This window comes from Danio rerio, chromosome 7 (genome assembly GCF_052040795.2).
Source record: "Danio rerio strain M-AB ecotype USA chromosome 7, GRCz13ab, whole genome shotgun sequence".
NCBI classification, from domain to species: domain Eukaryota; kingdom Metazoa; phylum Chordata; class Actinopteri; order Cypriniformes; family Danionidae; genus Danio; species Danio rerio.
This window is the reverse complement of record NC_141027.1, coordinates 38,705,569-38,728,458: the sequence shown is the minus strand read 5'-3', so window position 1 is coordinate 38,728,458 and position 22,890 is coordinate 38,705,569. Positions and strand designations below refer to the sequence as shown.

Below are 22,890 nucleotides of genomic sequence, written 5' to 3'. Positions count from 1 at the left end.
CTGAAAAACACAAAGAGAGAGAGGTGCAGTTTCAGTGCAGTGCATAGGCTTTTTTTGATTCAAATACAAGCTCTTTAGTACCATCAATGGGAGAAATGCACTGCTTAAAGGTGACATAACACGCATAGATGTGTTGAAGAGCCCCTACAAAACTTTTTTTAATGTACTGTAAGACAGCTCTAAATAAAAATATCCAGCTGAGGTTTAAATCTGAAAGTGCACTGTAAATTAAACTATTGTCTCTCACAAAAAATGTCTACTTAGAGTCCTTTAAACGATTCACATTGGATTTGTTGTGAATTTGGCCCACTTGTTGCACATGCAGACCCGGGAAAACTTGATCCCCACCTCACCCACTGTAACAATTTGCAGGGGATGGGATTGCATCCGCATGTGAAGATGAGCAATCACTGATTACTGTGAGATGCGTAGACACGAGGATGTGAGGTATAAACAGTTATAGTTAATTTTTACAACAATACCATATTATAGGCAATCTTGTGTTATGTTCTTGTCATTTTATTGATCATTGCTACAGTATTCACGTCACATCTAAAACAATGTAGAAAATGTGATGCCATGGTGTCTGTCTTTGCCATGGCTGCCTTAGTTGTGCTTTCATAGTGGACATGAAAATCACATGAACTAATTCACTTTTGCTTTTATTCAAATGGTTTGAAGTCCACTGACTAAGCTTTGATGGGAGTTTCATTTCCAAAACGTGCTGTGCCCAGCTGACCAATCACAACAGATTGGGTCATCAGACCAAGACCAGATTAGCGTTTGGAAAGGAGGAGATTAATCACCGAACAAATCATATGAGAGTCATTTGGATAATTAAGTATAAAATAAATCATATTTTAAGAAAATGAAAGTGTTTTTTAACTTTATGTGCATATCTGCCTGTTGTTGGTGACCTTCAAAACTAAATTATGGCCTTTTATAGACCATAATATGGTGCGCTTTCAATTATTCTCTTAGATCTGCTTTTACCTTATTTGGAAGGGTCAGGAATATTAACAATGTGCTCTGCTCTGTCTGTTTAGTAGCGACTCACATAGAAAACAGGGGTCAACTGTCAGCCATGAATGCAGAAGCTGTGATGTATTATGAAATACAAGAGTGCAAAATAATCTTCAGTTTTATTTTATTTTTAAGTTGAGTAGAGGCCTTGTCAAATGTCAATCATTTAGTCATTTAAACATCAACTTAACCACAGTTCCAGTTGTATTTCCACATGACCCATGTATAATCGTGATTGTAAAGTGTGCAACTAAAGTGTGTAGTGTAAAGTGTGTGATGACATGCTCCGTTTCTTCATGTAGCTACATTAAACATGTAGCTAAGCGGAAACATGCAATTTCTTTTCTTTCTTTTTGTTATTTAACAAATGAAATATCAGATTATTTTTTTCCCTAAAACAGAATTATCTGATCATTACACATATCGCTGTTTATATTACATTTGTATTACAAATGCACTTGATCCATGACATGACAACAAAGACAAATGAATAAAATGTTATTACAAAGAAAATTTAAACAGAAATGGCTTTAACAGACAAAAAGTTGCAGGTTATTCCCTTATTCAGAATCAAAAGACTTTAGAATACCTTTAAAGGGATTTTGGCGCAGACTACATATTATTAATCCTGACTTTAACCTCAGTTATTGTTGTGTTTTAATTCGCCTGTTTTTACTGTTTTTTTGCTCAAAAAAGTTTTACCCAAGAAGGAAAAAATTAATAGTTTTTAGGCTCGATGTGTAATTCTCATGTGCAGAATTTAAATGATTAAACTATGCCAATATATATATCCAGTATATAAATATATGCCAATATATATATCCAGTTTTGCATTCTATGGCACCTTTAACGCAAAATCAAACACACATAATTCTATGCAAACTTTCAGTCATTTAGTAACCTCCAGTCAATTGCGGTGGATTTGCACACTGGGCTTTTGAGGTCTCAGCTGTGCAATAATAACAGGTATTAAGTGGAAATGCGCTGAGGCACAAACACGTACAGAGTGAGAGAGAACGATGGAGATGACCAAGTTGCAGAGGGGTGTAAGCTGTCATTATGATAGATCAATTAGCCAGACCATCTGTTGACGCAAATCCATGCACACACACACACACACACACAAACACACGGTTTATGACAAGCTTTCGGTCTCTCTTTGTCTCCCATTGTGTAGAAAATGGCGAGAATCATATTCATCCCCATTTAATGTGCATTTACACATGGCACGTACTACAGAAACAGAATGAAACATGACACTTATTCAAGTACATTTCATCTGAGACCCATCAAATACATGCTCTGAAATTGCAAAAATGACTTGCAAACACATCAGTTTAGTATACACAAAACAAACGCTATATTGTTTTAATTCCTGCATGTGCAAAAGCTAAAAACACATGCAGTGAATTTAAAAAGCTAAGACGTCTAGTTTTATATATCTTGATTTAAAAAAAATTATATAAATTGTTTAATCCCCAAACTGATCATCTAGTCTATGGTGTTTCTGTTGATGTGTGAAACTTCACTAGGCATTATATTACACAAAATAATAAAACAGTATGTGCTTTTAAAACTCATATTGGTGAGATGTTTTGCAATGCAACTATAATTTAAAAGATTATACCAGATTTCATGCGACATTTACATCATTTTTGGTCACATTTTATTTTGATGGTTTGTTTGTTGAATTACGTTACATTGCATCTACATGCCAACTGATTATAAGTACAGTTAGGTTGGGGTTCGGGTTTGTGTAAGTTGACATGTACTTGCTAAGTTTCTTATAGCCAGTTAAATGTTTGTTGAAGGAGCAGTATCAACAGATATTAAGCAGACAGTCTACTAATACACAACTGGACCATCAAAATAAAGTGATACAATTTTTAATCTACATTCTTCATCATTCTCCACTGTTGTGTACTACAAACATCCTCTTCCTTCTCAACGGCTGCTCATTAACCTTTTGATGAGTGTTATAACACCAGTGATCAGTATGATTAATCCAGGCTGTTCTCTAGAGAGAACAATCACACTGCTGTGATTAGAAAGTAGTCATCAGCTGCTTAAATCACATCTGCTTTTCTGTACAATACATTACACCAACAAAACAACCATTCATAGTTTGTAAAATACCTGTGAAAACAGCAATAATAGTCCTATTAAATGTAATCTGACGATGAGTATTATTCACATCATATAATATGCAGATTGAGAACATTATTAGAAAGTTTATGCTGTGTGTAGTTGTTCTTTTGCACACGTGGGTCAGTTTAAGACCATGATCATCATTTTCAAGTACAGCATTTACTCCTAGGTAAACTGGGATTTGTCAAGCATACTATTGTTTTTGTTTTGTTTTGATGTGTGTGTGTTTTTCCTCTCTTTCTTTCTTTCATTTTGTATAATTATTCTGTAATTTATACAATTTTAAAAAGTGGTCAATGGTGACGGTAAAGACAACCAAATATTTCTATTTCACAAAAATGCTGCTCTTTAAGAAATGAGCATTCACTAAATTAAATTTGATTAAATAAATGCAGCCTTGTTGAGTACAAGATACTTCATTTAAAACAGAAAAGAATCTTTCAGGTCCTAAGTATTTTGATTAGTTCTGAACATACATTGCCCAGCCAATAAATAAATAAAAATAAAAAACATTCTTTGAATAGGGCTGGGCGATATGGCAAAAATACTATCTCGATAATTATATTCTATTTTGAAGCATAATGATATATATTTCAATAAAAGTTGTATGATTTTAATAGCTGGCTTTAGGCTTCCATATTGCTACAGTTTAAGACAGCAGATGTGTCCTCATACAAAATATTATCCATCATTTTGTCGCTGTAGTGTTGTCATATTGAGCCTGAGGCTGCACTTTTCCCATCCTGACAGAGAGTCAGGTAAATACGGCTGTGTGTATTTTTCATCTCGTTTATGAATGCCTAATGAGAATTTCACCTCGAGACTCTTTTATTTCTCCTTGCAGGTGCCCTTTTCCTCTCTCCTTCCTCCTCTCTATTCATCACATATTGTGCAGTCTCAGCAAAAGACAAACAAGGCCTTATCTATGCACACAGATAGCCTGGCCCTGTCACCTTAGAGATTTATAACAGAGAGAGAGAGAGAGAGAGAGAGTCAGAGAAAGAGAGAGAGAGAGAGATTGCTGTCAGTGGGTGGGTCAGCTGATCAATAGTGTCAGACAGGGGAACAGACAGTAGGACAGAGTGATGCGGGGAGGACAGAAGTGAGGGACAAATAAACCCCACAGACTGACAGATTAGCAGAGGAGACACGTCTAAAATCACATCTGATTGTGCAAGTCCAGATGAAATTTTCTCTATCCAGATGAAAGTCCAGACATTTTTTTTCATGCTGAAAATAAAAGTACTACCCTTCTGTTGCGTACACTGAAAAAAAATTAATTCATTATGCATTAAAAAAGGTCATATTTTGGTTTTGGGGGTCTCCAAAGCTATGATATGTATGCAAGGTCAAAACCCACATTCACTGTCTTATAATATGTATTCATTTTTACCTAATCATCTCAGCGACTCCCATATGATTTGTTACGATTCATTTGTTCCCAAACCCCTCCTTAGCGCAAAGCTAATCTGCGCAGATTGGTCCGATAACCCAGTCTGTTGTGATTGGTCGACTGGGTTCAGCACGAGACAGAGTGAAATGCCCACTACAACTATGAAGTAGCACACAGAGTCTGTGAGAGCCCAATGCAGCAATGCAATAAAGCAATGTAGTTAAACCAGCATTTGACTTTACTCTTAATCCTAACCCCAAGTAATAACAACGACACACATTTAGTCTTAATCCACACAGTGACAAAACTTGAACTATTTTGAAAATTGTGTAGGAACAGCTGATGGTGGCCATAGCAAAGACAAACGGCCGAGAATTGTGAGTTTATAATCACATTAAATCGGTAAAGGAAGAAGCATGCATTTTCAACATGGTTTTGGACACAATATGTGAAGAGCCCCATAAACGTTTAACCTGAGAGATACAGTACAAGCACTAATCTATAATAGATGAGTGATTACAAGTCTTGCGGAGCGATTACAACACAGAATTAAACATATTTTGCAAACTACACAAAATGAGGGAACAGTTTCAATTACACTTACATGTTCTGATCTGAAGGAAGAAGAAACTGGTCTATTTGAATTGTAACAGTTTCTGACAAAGTCCCTGTCAAAATCTGACAAAGTCCCATACATAATAGTCTGCTGCTCCTTCCAATAATAGCAAACGGGTGACGAATCCTGTGTTGCAGCATAGATTATTGGATCAAAAATCAGAAAAGTGACAGGAACAAACACAGCACTGTAGTGTTGTTGTGAAAATGAAACCCTTTATTCCCCGCAGCGAAATCTCCATCTGTTAGTGATCGTCATTTTCATGTCATGATCAGTCCCGTGATTCCCCGTGCTCTGCTCGTGTCTGAAGGATAGGTGCAATCATGTTTTACTGGATCTGATACTACATATTTGGTGATGTAATGTGTCGACATCGATGCATCCAGGCAAATGATCCGAACCAACACGATTTATTTATTCAACACGGAGTCAACTATTTTGTTAAAGAGTCAAAAGTTTAAATCATGGTGCACTTTCAGATTTAAACCTCAGCTGGATGTTTTCATTCACTTAGTGCTGTTACACACTTCATGAAAGCTCCTTTTCAAAAACCCATAATAGTGGCTTTAAGGTAACTTGTTGTAAACTATTTTTATGGGCTGAATTTAAACTAACAAATTAAATTGAACATTACTAAATCAGCCCATTTAAATTGCTTGCAACCAGTTACCTTAAACTTTTTAAGTAAATACAATGAATATTTGTAATTCTGTGCTGCTGAAAACACCATCAAATTATACGCTAATACAGTAATAGTAATGGTTGCACAGATTCTGTTCAGTGTGCATCAACAATACAGACATTTAAAGAAAACGTCTTATTTTCCTGTAATTTTCTTCATTTAAAATGCATGAAGGGAGAAAATAATTATTCAGATGCTTCCTGCAGGCCCTTCTCCCACCATCAAATCGATTGCTAGTGTTTGCTTTCGCTCTCATTTTCATGACCCAGTTGCCAAAAGAGAGAGGGAATGGGACCAGAGAGACGGGTGCGAGTGGGCGTGAAAGAAAGAAGTGACACATCTGAGTGGTGAACGTCAGGAGATGAAAGATGAGAGAGACCAGTATTGACCTGGCTGCTTTTAGCATCAAAGTCTTCTAGAAGAGATTAAAAAAGAAATGAAGCAGAGGCATGGGAGAGTACTTTGTGAATGCTGGACTCATAAGTACGGTAGGTCCACAAGAGCAGTAGTAGTCATTTGAGTAATGTGCTTGTGGTACATTCTGATGCGTCACATTAAATGATGCCATAATTGTCACCTACGTCAGCTTAACCAAGTTGTAATTTGCTGGTGAACGGCTGACGTAACAAATAGGAAATTTTGACTTCACGCACACAATCTATTGTTTTTAAGAGGCCACAAGTGGGAGTAGTGGCATAGTTGGTGTCTTAGGCAAGACAATGCATGACCAGAGATATTGAGATAAGCTGTGAGATTTAAAATTTGCACTTAATTGGCACTAAGGTGTGCCTAGAAAATATATCCCACACCACAAATTTTACACCACCAATACCATCCTAAATTATCTATAAATGGAAGGACAGACTAGAAGTGATGCAGTATACTAGTATTGACAATAATTGTGATATTAATAGCATAAAATATTGATATCATGTTAATTTAGCGTGTGATAATATACTGAGGTATTCAAAATGATTAGAACTCTTAAAATAACACAGTGCATAAACACTCCAGTGCTCGAACCAGTATTGAAGCTTAAAACTGACAATTGTAAAACAAACGCACACAGCATCCAGAAGAAGAACCAGTGAGAGAGTCACAAGCTCTGTACACACCTGAAAAAAGTAAGCTCACCAGCAGCAATTGAAATTGTATTCGGGAGCATTTGAGCAGTAGTTCCAGTGCCCACCTGTTTTTGTCTAAAACTTTGTGACTGTACCTTCCTTCCTTTCTACAAGATGCATATTGATTTTCTATTTAGTTATTGATGACTGCTTTGCAGCTCTCATTTTTAAAATCAATTTTTTAAATGAACTTTAAGCTGTATGTTTTTAAAAAGAAATTGTATTTATTCAGTGGTTAGCAATGTTTTCTCACAGCAAGAAAGTTTGGCAATTCTGTGTGGAGTTTGCGTGTTCTCCTCGTGTTCGCGTAGGTTTCCTCCGGGTGCTCCATGTGATAAATCAGGATGATAAATAAGGTACTAATCCAAAAGAATAAATAAAATTGACATTGGTATAAAAAATCTTTCTTATGGCAATGCTTCATTTTTGTTAGAATCTAAACCATTGTTTAAATTCTCTAAATGTTACACCCTTTTTGTAACAGAACAACATGTTGGAGAGAAATTTAGTTTATAATTATTATTCAGGATTTCTGGAGATTTCACCAAATTTGACTTTTTAAGACCATTATAAATGAAATTTCATACTTATTTCATACTTATACTTGGAAAATCCCAAGGAGTTTTTTCTAATGGCCCAGCTGGACCAGAGGCAAAGATTTACTACTAGCCCCATTAATACAATTAAAATGAGTTATTTCGTATACCTAATTTTTTTTAATACATTATTTTAATAATATGTCAAATCCTTTTTTTCAATATACAGTAACATCGCTTTAAAAGGATTGATAAGCTTAAAAACGATAATACACTAAATGAACAAGCCCAATCAGAAAAAAAAGAAAGTAGTGATTTTTAAATTCACTTTGACTTGTATTTCATTGCAGACAATATAAACACAAAACATTTTTTGTTTGTCTGCTCAACTTCATTTCATTTGTAAATATACATCCTTTCCTGTCATTCAGACCTGCAACACACTCCAAAAAAAAGTTGGGACAGGAGCAGTTTGGGCCAGTAATCATGCAGGTAAATTGTTTAAATAACGATGTGATTTGAAACAGGTGATGTCAACATGTGATTGTAATTATAATTTTGGTACAAAAGCAGCATGCAAGAAATGACTAGTCTTTTAGAAGCAGTACATTTAAAAAAATAATCAAATTTTCAAATTTTTATTTGCATTTTCATAGCCACAGAATAATTAAGGCCAGTTTAAAATGATTCAAGACCTACAAGACAAAATTTCAGTAAACTTTTTAAGGCCTTAAATTTTGTTTTTGAAATTGACTGTGTTTGGTAATGCAAATCAATGCACTAGCCAGTTTGATGGGTTTTTATGATTCATAAATGATGTTCTATCACTTTTAATGTAATCACCAGCAGAGTGCTCCCCAAAAGAGAGCATCAAACATTAGCAAAACAAAAAGTTTAAAGTGGGTTACACACAATTGTCCTGATGTTGATTGATCCAAATGTCAAACCGTTTTTTAGTATGCTCATTTGATTCTCCATTTTGAACATGAGTAAAAATGATGCAACTGGAATATGATAGGTCTTGTTGCATGTCTAAGATGTAGCACTTTATTTTGAGTGTGTGATCAGTTAACACTCTGCCAGAGCCCAGGAGAAACTCCAGAGTCCATATTTTCCAATGTTTCCAACATACTATAATAGTCTTCATGATATGTTGGGGCTTGATTTTTCATTATCACTATTGGACTCCTTTGGGGTGAGAACGGGTTTGATTTATAAAAAAAATAAATAAAAAAAATTCCAACTGAGAAGAGGCAATAGCAACTTGGATGATTAATTTTATGGCCTTGTTGATGTATGATAGTATAATATGCAGTATATTCACATTTTACTAATGTGAATGTCTAATCTATTCTTATTACTTCTGTACATTTACAATGTTAAACTAATTGGGCACTATTAATCCCCCCACACACATGCACAAACAATGTCATGTGCACACGCGCACACGTGGCAGCCCGAATGTAATCGTTTTGTAATGAATTACAGACTTAATGAAGGACGATTGAACCATACTACTGAAGCAAATCAACATATGGACCTGCATATGCACACACAAACCTGCCCTTAACATCTATAAGAGAACAAAAAGTGAATGGCTGTTTCTCAATTCCAAGAACGCAGAGAACAGACTTGCGTTCTTGTGGAGACCGGTCTTGCCAGGTGTCCTCGGAAGAACGAACTCAGGAGACCGCGAGGGCAGAGAAGGCGTCCTGTAAGAAATGAGATGCTGCGTTCTTCTTGATGGTCACATGACCCTCACGTGTTTTAATGTAATATTATTTAAACATGACAGCATTCATACAACGATTTACTGTTTTTTACCTTTTTCAAAATATATACTATGCATAAAAACATTATAAATATATGTTGTACAATACAAATAAAATAGATTTTAATACGAATTTTACCAAATCAACACCTTTTAATTTGTTTAATTCTTTATTAAAATGTCCATGGTAATGCTTATATTCACCGTTTCATTTAGGGAAAGTCCCTTTATGAGGTAAATAAGTCATATCTCTAAACTTTTATAATAAATCTACATAAAATGCTGCGCTTCCCATCTCCAGTCGCAATGACTTCTGGGACTTCAAGAGCAAGATCAGTGCTCAAGGCTGCATCGGTGCGTCCTCTATCAAGAACACATCTGGAAAGTTTCACGCGTCCTCTGTTCTTGCGGTCTTAAGCATTGGAACTGAACTTTGGCAGTTGATGATGACGTTACTTGAGAACACGAGGACGCAAGACCGCTGAAGAATGCATATTGAGAAACAGCCAATGTTAATGCAAGACAATAGTCTCCATAATCAGTTTGTGAAAGACACAATTAGAAATGTCAACATATTTTTTTTTAATACAGAAAAGCATCTCTGAGGCAGGTGTGTGGAAATTAAACCAATGTTTCATCTGACCCACAGTACTGCAAAGCAACATGCAGCAGAAAATACAAGGTCTCATCTCACACAGAATGACATGAATGTTTTAACATGTCACGACCCATCTGTACCCAGAGAAACCTGAGTGTCATTAAATGTGGTCGGGTCAGGCTGACAGGGTGAAATCACAAGGGTTACAGGTCTTTAACTGCATAAAAGCGTCTAATTACATGTGTGTCTGTGCGTCTCTGTGTGCGTACAAGTTTCTCTAAAGAACGCAACAATACCCAAATGTTCAATTCTGTGCTGCTAGTATTCTCAACAAACAAAAAATGTCAGTTTTTCAATTTCTTTTTACACTATTTCAATATTTGTTTATAAAGTGTCAGTAGGAAATACCAGTTTTAATTTTAAAACAGTATTTCTGGTATTAATTGAAATAATTCAGAGATTTGTGTATGATACCTAATAACCAGAATTTCTATCTTCGTATCTTTGTTTTAAAGAATCTTTCCTTCCACCACATAGTAATCTCCAATTTGTCTTTTTTAAGCAGGGGAGTTCTCGAGATCTACCTGAGCTCAAACTCCCCTTTCCCCCTTTAATTTGGAGCGATCCCCCGGCTCAAGAATCTTTGGAGCTCAGGGCTCTCTCCCAGGACAACATGCCAAATACGATTTATTATTAATCATCAGCTAAGAGTGAACTCTTGAAATCAACATTTGGTTGAAGTCGTGTATAAAACTGCTTTTGTCCTTATATTTTGTACATATGCATCCTCTTTCAGATAACTTTTTTTGACGTGTTTTGAAGATGTTGGCAACTTGCCACAGTTCTTCTGGATTTAGTGTGTCAGTTTTTTTTCAGTTTTTTCATGCCTCTCCAAACAAACAGGATGATGATCAGATCAGATATCTGTGTGGAGAACTGGCTTCTGTCAGATGCCTTGTGCATGCAAAAATAATACTGGAATATAAGAATCAATTGCAAAAATCATCCTTTGAAAATGCAAATAAATATATCCTATTGACATACAACACCAAAATATAGAAATAACTGGCTTAAAACCATTTTTATTGGTACAAAAATATTAAAAGCTAAAGGGCTCTATTTTGACGGTCCATCCGCAGAGCGCAAAACGCAGGGCGCAAACACTTTCAGGGCGTGTCAGGACGCGTTTTTGCTTATTTAAGGACGGGAAATCTGCCTTGCGCCGCGACGCATGTTCTAAAAGGGTTGAGTTTATTTTCTTAATGACTTTTAGGTGTGTTTTGAGAATAAACCAATTAGAATCTCATCTCCCATTACCTTTAAAACTCAGCTGCGTCGCACCAAGAGCGCATTCGCCATTTACAGGACGCAAAGTAAGTCTAAGTAGAAAAAATGAGCATTTCACAAGCAAACAGTTCACATTTAACAGTTTTTTAACAGAAAACTGTTAAACAGAGCATCTACTGCGTGAGAATGAGAGATCATGGATCACTTTCACTTTCGCTCTTGGATAGTGAAACCTTTACGCACAGACATCAATTAGTCTATAAATAAATACTTTTGTTTGTTAAGCCCAAATATTCGTTTCAAAACTATTTCTAAATTCAGTTCTAATTTCCAGCAAACGAATAAATGAATAATAATAGCAAAATGTGCTCAAAAACCTGAGTTATATCCTAAAACACATGCTGTGCCCCATATGGTCTAAAACCTGACAGGTGGGCAAATCTAAGCTTGTTTTTAATAAAACAAATATAAATATGGATATAATAAATAATACTACTAATAATAATAACATTATACAAAAGCAAATTGTTATGAATGAACTGAAAAAGCCTCCTGAGATGAAGACATAAAAGCAGTGGTTTTTCATAATTATGTAGGCTAGAAAATAATATGTTTTGTAATATTTTAATCCTTTATATTTATATCCTATATCTATTCTTATTATATTCTATATATATCCTTATATTTACATTTTTTCAAATGTAAAGATCTTTGCCTATTGCTCTCTTGTGCGTATTAAGCAGTGCGTAAGCGAGGCGCAACTCTGCGCAGGAGTTTAGACCGGGTTAGTTTTGGTCTAATGAAAAATCTATTATAGATTCTCAAAATAGCAACGCGCCAGCAGTGCGCCTTAGAACGCCTTCCTTTTTAGACCAGAACGCCTATGGACGCAAAAATGAGCGCTAATGCATTTGCTATTTAAAGAGCGTAGCGCAACGCCTCAAAAACGACTCTTGCGCCAAGCTGAAACTACTAAAAGACTACTGCGCCACGCCTTGCGCCACACTGCGCCGGGTGTATGATAGGGCCCTAAGACTTTTGCACAGTTCTGTGCAATAAATACAAATGAATGCTAATACCAAGCAGAGATAAACATGTTAGCGTAAGTCTGACATTTCAGCTGTCAGTTCTGATAAAATCACCCCCCTGACCTAGAAATGTATACATTTTAACCCTTTGCACTGTTTAAATGTACTATTCTTTTGTTATGTTAGGGATGAAAAAAACATCCACTGAATTAAACTGCTGTAAAAATGCATCAGATAAGCATTTATTTCATTATTTTTTGCATAAATCTGTTAATCAACGTCAGTCCTGATCAAAACTACTAAATGTATGACCACATTTGATGGTGCATAAATACAGTCATTGTTTTTATTTACTCCATGTAGTTCTGAGAGCTGAGATGCATATTTTGATTTTCTCAGACACATCAAGGTAAGTGCGCAAAGGTCACTCTGACACTCACATACACACACTTTAACGCTTTGGCGGAAAAACCACAAACAATAAAAAATGCATGATTATATGATGTCAAGGTTTTGTGATTAAAAAAATACCATTCATTGGCTGTTTTCATCCCTAATATAACAAAAGGGCAGTCATTTTATTGAGTGTATTGGTGCGTTTTTTAAAAAATTCAAAGCATTTTCTTAAAATATGTGTCCAAATAAGATTTGTCAGCAAAAAGCATTCTGCTGGCTGAAACAGAAAAAGTTAAGTCCTAATTAAGACACAAAATCACTCCAGTGTGGATGAAAACCTCCCCAGCAGTACATAAGGGTTAATACTACTTCATTTTTAAAACACTAACAAGAAGAGAAGTGAATGCACCTTTTTCAGCACATGCTCTCCCTCTTCCAGTCAATGCCTCATGACCGATAAGTCCACAAAAATGTAATTAATCAAACTATCATTTTCTGCAAAAAATAAGTCATTTGCACAATACTAGAATGACAAGCCTTTTTCCAGGCAGTAATTTGTAAATCTGACACATTCCCATTGTTCTTCAGGCAGTCTTGTCAGTCGACTCAACTGAGTGATACAAAGTACAGCCATGTTCACCAAAAGCAGATCATTTTAGTCATGAAAGAGTCTGTTAATACTTAATAGTAAAGCAAAGGGAGAGATAGACAGAGGAAAGAGACTGTTTTATGGAGAAAGACGAGTAGGGAAGTATAAGCAGTGAAAGTGAACAAGACAATAATAGTGGAATGTTTTAGTAATTAAGAGGTGCTGCTTACCCTCTGACCTGCTGCCCTATACAGCTGCCATTCAACACTTCTGGGATGAAGAGAAATGAATTACCATAAATGACACTGATGACAAATCATGTGACCATAATTATGTAAGGAAGAATACTATATGATTTGACAAGGCATGTGTGTAATTCAGATGCAGTATATCCATTAATCTTTCCTTTCTTTTACCCTCCCTTTCTCTCTCTCGCTCTCTCTCAATATAATTGACACTTTAATTTATTGACGATTAAATATAACACAATGTTGCAAACACAATTAAAAAATACATACAACACATTGATATAAAGGAGAAAAAAATAAGAATACAATCAATCACAATATTTCTATCTCTCTTATACTGCCAGGTTAGATTTCAGTATATAACTGAGCTTTTTATTTCTCTCTCACAGATGAATCTGAGAGCACACGCACACTAATCTCTATATGATTGGAAGGTAATGTTTCAGCAGCCTGCAGAAGCAATATAAGCAGCAAAGATTAGCCAGATAAGATCTCTCTGGATCCTCATGTAACCTGACAGAGGGCCACCTTTTGCCCACACTTAAACTGTTTTTCTGTCACTCACTCGTTGCATTAAACAGGAAAAGAAAAAAAATAAGCAAAAGGTGCAGGCTGAAACATTTGTTGTCATTTACTTATCCAAACATCTATGGTTTTCATTCTTTTGCTCAACATTAAAAGAAGCTATTATTATAACACTTTTTAGTTTTAAGTTTTTTAGTGAGACTGTAACTGCAACTTGATACTATACCGAAACAATTTAAGTTATCAATGTTCAAAATGTCTTTCATCATCTGCAAATTAAATGTTCATGTTCTATAAATGTTAGATAAACTCAGGGAGTGACATGCATGCAGTGACACAATACAAGAATATTAATGTTAATTCATTCATTCATTTCCCTTTGGCTTAGTCCCTTTATTCATCAGGGCTTGCCACAGTGAAATGAACCGCCAACTTGTCCAGCTATGTTTTATGCAGCAGATGCCCCTCCAGCTGCTACCCCGTACTGGAAAACATCCATACACACTCATTCACACACATACACTATGGCCAATTTAATGTACAATACACCTCTTTGGACTGTGGGGGAAACCGGAGCACCCAGAGGAAACCCACGCAAACACGATAAGAACATCCAAACTCCACACAGAAATGCCAACTGACACAGATGGGACTTGAACCAGTGACCTTCTTGCTGTGAGGCAACAGTGCTAACCACTGAGCCACCATGTCACACTTAATAAAAGAATATTTCAAAAATATTACATTTAACTTAGACTTCAAACGTTTAAACAGTATTGAATATTCTGTTCTTCTGATTCACAGAATACAGGTCTACAAGAACTTATTTGCATAAACTGTTGCATTGCTCACATTACATATTGCTGACTGATATCAATAATGAATGTTTTTAATCATAAAGGTCTGAATGAAGAATGCAGCTTCTGAATATGAGACATGTCATTAATTATTAGTTGCTAAGAACATTGCTAACATTCTAACACCACATCTTTTCATTCACACTGTCTGGCACCACACAGTGTGTTTAACACCACTGAAGAGAAACACTTAAGTGTGAAACATTCCTTTAGTCATTGTGTTTAAAATGATGGGCTTAACAGCAAATTATTTATTTGAATTTAATACCCACTATTAAAGAGGAAGGTCACAATCATAGCATATATCTTTAATTATGTTGGCTTGAAAAACCAATGTACGGAGTGTCTACAGCTTTCATGACATAACCACCAAACTTAAGTCAAACATTCAGAATGGTTTGACTTGGTTATATCTTTTCTAACTGATCCTACATTTAGTTTCCAAAAATTACCTAAACATTTGTAAAAAATCTTAACATTGGATGAAATTTTGTGACCTCAAAGTTACATCTGACTGCCATAAAGACTTGAGGGTGGGCTCATTTAACTCTGTGTACTGACCTGCCAATAAACAATTTCTTTTAAACTTCCTATATACACCCTAGCAACCAGTTACAGCACACTAGCAACTGCCCCATAGACTTCTAATGTAAAAGACTGAAATGGCTATCTCTTGATCAGACAATGTAGACCAGGGGTGTCAAACTCAATTCCTGGAGGGCCGAAGCCCTGCACAGTTTAGTTTCAACCCTGCTCCAACATACTTACCTTCGCAGGTTAAGCCTGAAGGACTCAATTAGTTTGATCAGGCGTGTTTAATTAGGGTTGGAACTAAACTGTGCCGAGCTGCGGCTTTTTTGGATCTGAGTTTGACACCTGTGATGTAGACAAACAGGACTGGGCTGACTGGTCTCAGACTGTCAACAACTCCTCAAATATCAACCTGGCGTTTATTAAGATGTCAGATGCAAGATAGAAATAGTAAGATGTTAATCATGCTAGAAACATGACAAAACATGATGATCATGCAAATTCTAATTTGCTAGCAACATACTATTAACATGATATCCAGGTGAAGTTTTGGCTCCTTGCCTCTGGCTTGCCTAGTTGGGACTGGTGAAGCTATGCAATGTTGGAGTTGTTCTTCAGTGGATCTGCCTTAACATCATTTGCATACACTGATCGAAACTATACTGAACTGAATCTTGACAGTGACATTTATACTAAACTGCAGTGAAGCATTCTACACTACTTTCATCTCTGTGTGAATTGCTGGAATGTTCCACAATTTGAAATATTAAGATTTTTCTATTCATCTATGTTAAGCTGTTTTGACACAATTAACATTGTAAAAAGCACTATAAAAATAAAGATGAATTGAATAGCCATGCTAGCAATGTGTTATCTCACTGATGTGTTAGTAACATGCTAATCATACCAGAAAAATGCTAGTAACCACTCAGAGGACCCTAGCAACTGCCCAGCATCCAGCTAGATCACACAAGCAAATGCCTTTCTCTTTTTGAATACTAAATTAGATTTTCGAAGAAATCTGGCTATTGACTTCCATTATATTTGTATTTTCTGCTATGGAATTCAATGATTACAGGTTTCAGCTTTCCTTAAAATAATAAAGGAACTTATAACAGTTTGGAGCCCTTGAGAGTGAGTAAATACTATAGCAAGTTAAATTTCACTTTTGGATAAAAAACAAAAGCTTTTGCTCCCATTTTCATCAGCTGAACTCAAAGATCGAAAACTTTTTTCTATGTACACAATTTCTCAAATACTGTTCACACATTTGTCTAAACCTGTGTTAGTAAGCACTTCTCATTTGGGTGGGATATGAAAATCTATCAGTATGTGCTTTAACCACCATTTGCCTCACAAAGGGCAACACATCTCCTTCACATATGATCAATTATTGTGGCCTGTGGAATGTTGGTCCACTCGTCTTTAATGGCTATGTGAAGTTGCTGAATATTGGCATGAACTGTAATTCTGCTATTGTACATGATAATTCAGAACACTCCAGACATGCTCAACAAGTGACATGTGCAGTGAGTGTGCCTGCCATGCAAGCAGTGGGATGATTTTTAAGCTTCCAGGAATTGTGTACAGGTCTTAGCAAAAAGGGGGCGAGCAATATCAAGCTGCAACATGAGGTGATGTTGATGCGGATGAATGGCACAACAATGGGCCACTCAAGTTGGTTACAATGACAAACTGCAGTCTAATGCCCAATGAAGATAACATGCATGCAGAGGAGCTTCTCAGAGGCTCCGAGGCTTCTCTTTCTGACAGTTATGTGCAATATTTTTTGGTTATGTAAAACTGTTGCAGCAGCTGTCCATATGGCTGGTCTGAGACAATCTTGGAGGTGAAGGGATATGGTGGTCCTGGGCTGGAGTCATTACACATGGTCTGCTGTTGTGAAACCCATAGATGTATTAACAAATTCTATTAAACGCCTTTGAAGACATCTTATGGTAGGGAAATACACATTGAGAAATGCTCCCTTAAAACTTGTGACATCTGTGGAATTGTGCTGCATGATAAACCTGCACATCGTAAGAGCTGTTTAAACCTAGTCACTTCATACCTTTATTCTGGTAGATATCTGATTGTGAAAAGGACTGGTCTAAATGCCATTCAAAACGCATCCCAGACAGATTTAAATCCGATCACTCAGACCGCTTCAGTAGATGGGATTGTTTTAGGAAAATTTTGTTATAAACAAACTGATTGAAACCTTTTACATTTTTGAACGAGCCTTACATTTGTATGACAAAAATAGATGTTTCGTTTAGTCTATAATGAAATTAATCACAAAGTCTTGTGCGCTTGTAACTCAGCAAGCATTTTTTGTTTTTAAAAGATGTCTAATAGTTGTATAAACAGTCTTGGCAAAAACAAGGCTAAATTTGGACAGTCAGTGAAAATCTAATAGACATTTAAGAATAGGCCAAAACTAGACTAGTTATCAAATAAACAAATGAATGACTACAAATATATAGTCTGTCTAATATGTCTATTTGACGACTAGTCTAGTTTTGGGCTATTCTTAGACATCTATTAGATTTTCACTGAAAGCCCAAGTTTAGCCTTGTTTTAGCCAAGCTGTCCACGTTTATGTCTATTAAACACAACTGTTTGCTGGGAGTAATTTTATACACTGTGCATTTTAAAAAAATTAAGAGCCAAATAAGATTATAGCTTGTGTTTCTATAAATAATAAAGTTAAATAAATAAAATGCAGTGTTTCTGCTACTTTATTTGATCTAACCTAGTTACAGAGACACAATTTGTATGTTCACGTGTAAATGAAAATGTTTTCATAAATCAGACAGCTATCTGAATGGAGAAAACACAAGATGAGGTTTAAACAGGGCCTTATAGTGGTTTTTATTGTGCCAGCCTAAGACACACCAGTGCAATAATCATGCTGTCTGATGAGCATCTTGGTCGGCCACACCTCTAAGGTGGCTGGATTATCTTGACAAAAGAGAAGTGCTCACTATCAGAGATTTAGACAAATGTGAACACTACTTGAGAGAAATATGTCTTTTAGTGCTTATTTCATAAAAACTGGAAGCAAAAACAAAAGTGTTGCATTTATATTTTTGCTGAGTGTATTTCTATTAAAAACACACCATAATGATTATAAGGATTTATGAATCAATCAAAAATGAAGCCCACTTCACAGGAGACAAGAGAATAATTACAGTGTTAAATGAATATGCATTACACCTTTAGAGCAGAGAATGTCACCACAAAAAATCACACACTCACAAGATGGAAATGATGGCCATACTTTGTCATCTATAGACAAGATCATTTGGTGAATCATCATGGGATTTACAGTTAAACAATGCAACTTCTCTTCTAGAACAATTGATTGAGTTTGGCGTCAAAATTAAATGTCAAAAACATTCCGAACATAAAACTGAAAGTGGAAGAAGCAGATGGGTGAACAGCTGCCTGGTAAGACCATGAATAGTGAATATCAACAAAGGACTTGTCATTTCCTTTTCATATTTTTCACAATCTCAAAAACACACGCATGAAAACAAACTCTTCTGAAGCAAAAGCATTTTACTGACGTATCAAAGCTGACATTTAAAAACCTCTCTTACACTCCGGCTGGCGAAGGAAACTGACTTCAAAATGAGCTTTGATGTGGAGTTGAGAGAGAGAGCGACTGTAAGTGTTTAATGGGCGAGCGAGTACACTGGAGCTGGAGTTGAGTTGGACATGCCTCAAATTTTGAACAAAAATAGTGTGTGTCATAGTTTGTGAGGATGAAGTGAGTGGTCCAGACAGAATAGCAGATCTGAGTCTATCAATGTGTGTCTGTCCTTGGCTGTCTCTGGCCTGTATATTACATAGAAATGATAGGTGAAATATGAAAAATAGCATGTTTTAAATAGTCAGTTGTTACAACAAACCTATAAAATCTGTTATATATTTGATACATTAATACTTATTTCACAATGAATTTGATGTCTCTAATAAACATCTGAAAAGAAGCTTTTCAAGATTTATTTTTAGGTTCTGTGTGGGCATCTTTGATGGCACCTCTAGAAAAAAATAACAACAATATTCATTATAATAATTATAAATATATTGATAAATACTAATGGTATAATAAATATTAAAAAGTATGTCTACAAACCCATTTCTAGCATTTAAGTCTTTACTGGCGCACATTTTGAAAGGATTTGTTCTCAGTCCTTTACTAACTTAATACAAATGTGTGGCATACAACAAATCGACAAACAACAAATGGCTCTATGTAACCCCACAACAACCTTGAGAAGCCTACTCGGTCAGACGTAACTTAATATCCATTGGCTCTTGTTGGCCCTGAAAAATAATTTTAAAAATGTATGTTTTGGATGTTTTTCAAAAAGAAAATGTTAAACTCATCTCTTCTTTTAACTAGCTTTTCCTCTATTGCTCCAAGGCTGCCCACGGCATATACACCAACACAGAATTGTGTGTTGTTTAAACCTCAGCTCCTTCAAATAGATAATAATAATGGTGTTTGAATAAAACAAATGTTACAGCGGCAACAAACATTTGCAACAAAATTTGGTTTAAAAACAACTAAATCTTTCAGATTATGTAACTCCCTTTCAGAAAATTCAAACAATAAATTCTGTTTTAAAATTATTTAATGTGATGAATGGCTCTACTGTATGTGTATAAGCAAGTTCAGCATCAACATCTTATGCAATTACCCAATCAGTGCTTTGATCATGGAAAGGCATTGATAAAACAGCTTGTAAACAATACGAGTAAAATTAGAAAAAAAAAGTATCTTGCTCGTTTCACTAAAATGCTTTGTTAATGCTTAAGCAGAAGGAAAAGGATTGGGTTGATAGAAAGGTCACCAGGTTGGTGTGGGTTCCTCCAGGTGCTCCGGTATCCCCTCACAGTCTAAAGACATGTGTTATATGTGAATTGGATGAACTAAATTGACCGTAGTGTGTGAATGCAAATGGGTGTTTTAAGGTACTTGGTTGTGTCTAGAAGGGCATTCGCTGCATAGAACAAATGCCGGAATAGTTGGTGGTCCATTCCATACCTTGAAGTAAATAAGCTACGGTAGCAAAAGAGCCGACTCCAGTCAGCCAACAACAACAAACCGAGACTAAATTCACACAAGCTCACCAAAACTTAACAAAACAAGAGAGGAAAAGATTGTCTAGTCCAATAGGTCTCAATTTCTCCTGCAACATGGTAGTTTAAAATTTGGCATAAATAATATGAAAGCACAGATTAGTTATGCCTTGTTATAATGGTTAAGGCTGCTGGTGATGTAAGGGTGTGGGAGTTTTATTGGCACACTTTGAGCCCCTTAGTACCACATTTTGTTTAACCTTTTCATAAGGGTATCTAGCACAACAAAGAATCATCATTTGCATATGCAACAAGCCAGGTTTTCTGAATGTACAGTTAGGTCCATAAATATTTGGACATTGACACAATTCTTACCTTTTTGGCTCTATACACCAACACAATATATTTTAAATGAAACGGACAAGATGTGCTTTAACTACGGATTGTCAACTTTCATTTGAGGGTATTTACATCAAACCTGTTGAATGCTGTAGTAATTGCAACAATTTGCATATGTGCCTCACACTTGTTAAGAGTCCAAAAGTAACTGGACAATAATAATCATAAACCAAACTTTCCCTTAATAATTGGTTGCAAATCCTTTGCAGTCAAATACAGCCAGAAGTCTGTAAAACAAAGACATCACCAGACACTTGGCTTCATTCCTGGTAGTGCTCTGCCAGGCCTCTACAGCAATTGTCTTCAGTTGCTGCTTGTTCTTGGGGCATTTTCCCTTCAGTTTTGTCCTCAGCAAGTGAAATGCAAGCTCAATCGAATTTAGATCAGGTGATTTGACTTGGCCATTTCATAACATTCCACTTCTTTCATACCAAAAACTCTTTGGTTGCTTTTGCAGTATGCTTTGCATCCAGTGAGTTCTGAAGGATTTGGCTTAATATGAGCAGAAAATATTGCCTAAAACACTTCAGTATTCATCCTGCTGCTTTTGTCAGCAGTTACATCAATAAATAAATACAAGAGAACCAGTTCCATTGACAGCCATAAATGCCCACACATGTCACTACCACCACCATGCTTCACTGCTTAGGATCATGAGCAGTTCCTTTCCCCTTCCCATACTCTTCCTATCACTCTGGTACAAGTTGATCTTGATCTCATCTGTTCATAGGAAGTTATTCCAGCACTGTGAAGGCTTTTTAAGAACTCAAATCTGACCTTCCTGTTTTTGAGGCTCACCAATGGTTTACATCTTGTGGTGAACCCTCTGTATTCACTCTGGTGAAGTCTTCTCTTGATTGTTGACTGTGACACACATACACCTACCTCCTGACGAGTGTTCTTGATCTGGCCAACTGTTTTTAAGGGTTTATTTTAACCAGGGAAAGAAATCTTCGGTCGTCCACCACAGCTGTTTCAGTGGTCTTCCAGGTCTTTTGATGTTGCTGAGCTCACTGGTGCGTTCTTTCTTTTGAAGAATGTTCCAAACAGTTGTTTTGGCCACTCCTTATGTTTTGCTATCTCTCTGATGGGTTTGTTTTGTTTTTCCAGCCTAATGATGGCTTGCTTGACTGATAGTGACAGTTCTTTGAGAGTAACAGATTTCAAATGCAAATAGCACTCTTCACATGAACTCTGGGCCTTTTATCTGCTTATTGTAATTGGCATAATGAAGGAATAACACACATCTGGCCATGGAACAGCAGAAAAGCCAAATGTCCAATTACTTTGGACCCTAAACAAGTAGGAGGCAGATATGCAAACTATTGTAATTACTAGAGTGTTCGCCTGATTTGGATGTAAATACCCTCAAATGAAATCTGACAGTCTGCAGTTAAAGCACATCTTGTTTGTTTCATTTCAAAGCCATTGTGGTGGTGTATAGAGCCAAAGATGTTAGAATTGTGTCAATGTCCGAATATTTATGGACCTATCTGTATATATTTGCTTTTTGATGATATCAGTGTAAATGGAATGCTCGTCATGGATACTACACAACCTGAAGGAATAAGCATAAGAGCGAGAATGTGTCAAATGAAAGAAAAGCGAGTGTAATTATGACGGCTCACAATTATGCGAGCACATGGAACATTTAGACAGATGAGCCTGCAGCTGTGCCAGCTTGTCTGGAGCCCCTCCCCTCTCGTTCTCCGCTGTCTGTTATTGGTCTGTGCCTCTGTGACAGCTGCTCCACTACTGCTCTCACCTCTTCTGCTGCATCCCTCTATTTGCACAGAGCAGGAAAGGAGGAGAAAGGGAGAGTGTGTGTGTGTGTGTCTGTGAGTGAGAGAGAGGCAGAGGATCACCTCTTCTGCTGCAGAGCTCCGTGCAGTTGCTCCTGTCTGTCTCTGAGTTGGTTCTGCAGGTGCCGGATCTCTCGTTGATAACTCGCCGATTTCCCCGCAAAGTCCTCCTCCTGCTCGCGGAGACGCCGACCCAGCGCACATACACTTGCTGATGCCTGCTTCTTGTACACCTAGAGCAGC

General features: G+C 36.4%; 1 protein-coding gene across 12 annotated transcripts in view; it reads right to left on the bottom strand.

Moving 5' to 3' along the window:
• cep89 (centrosomal protein 89) overlaps positions 1 to 22,890 on the bottom strand; it is a 109,046-nt gene that overhangs the window by 3,610 nt on the left and 82,546 nt on the right. For 4 of the 12 annotated variants that reach the window (XM_087258996.1, XM_087259003.1, XM_087259004.1 and 1 more), the window contains one exon: positions 22,711 to 22,880. In XM_087258996.1, coding sequence (XP_087115122.1) covers positions 22,711 to 22,880 — 170 coding nt within the window. Of the gene's footprint in view, positions 1 to 13,421; positions 13,462 to 18,476; positions 19,196 to 22,710; positions 22,881 to 22,890 lie in introns of those variants that run through there. The other 8 variants (XM_087258999.1, XM_087259001.1, XM_087259005.1 and 5 more) reach the window with 3 other exon arrangements.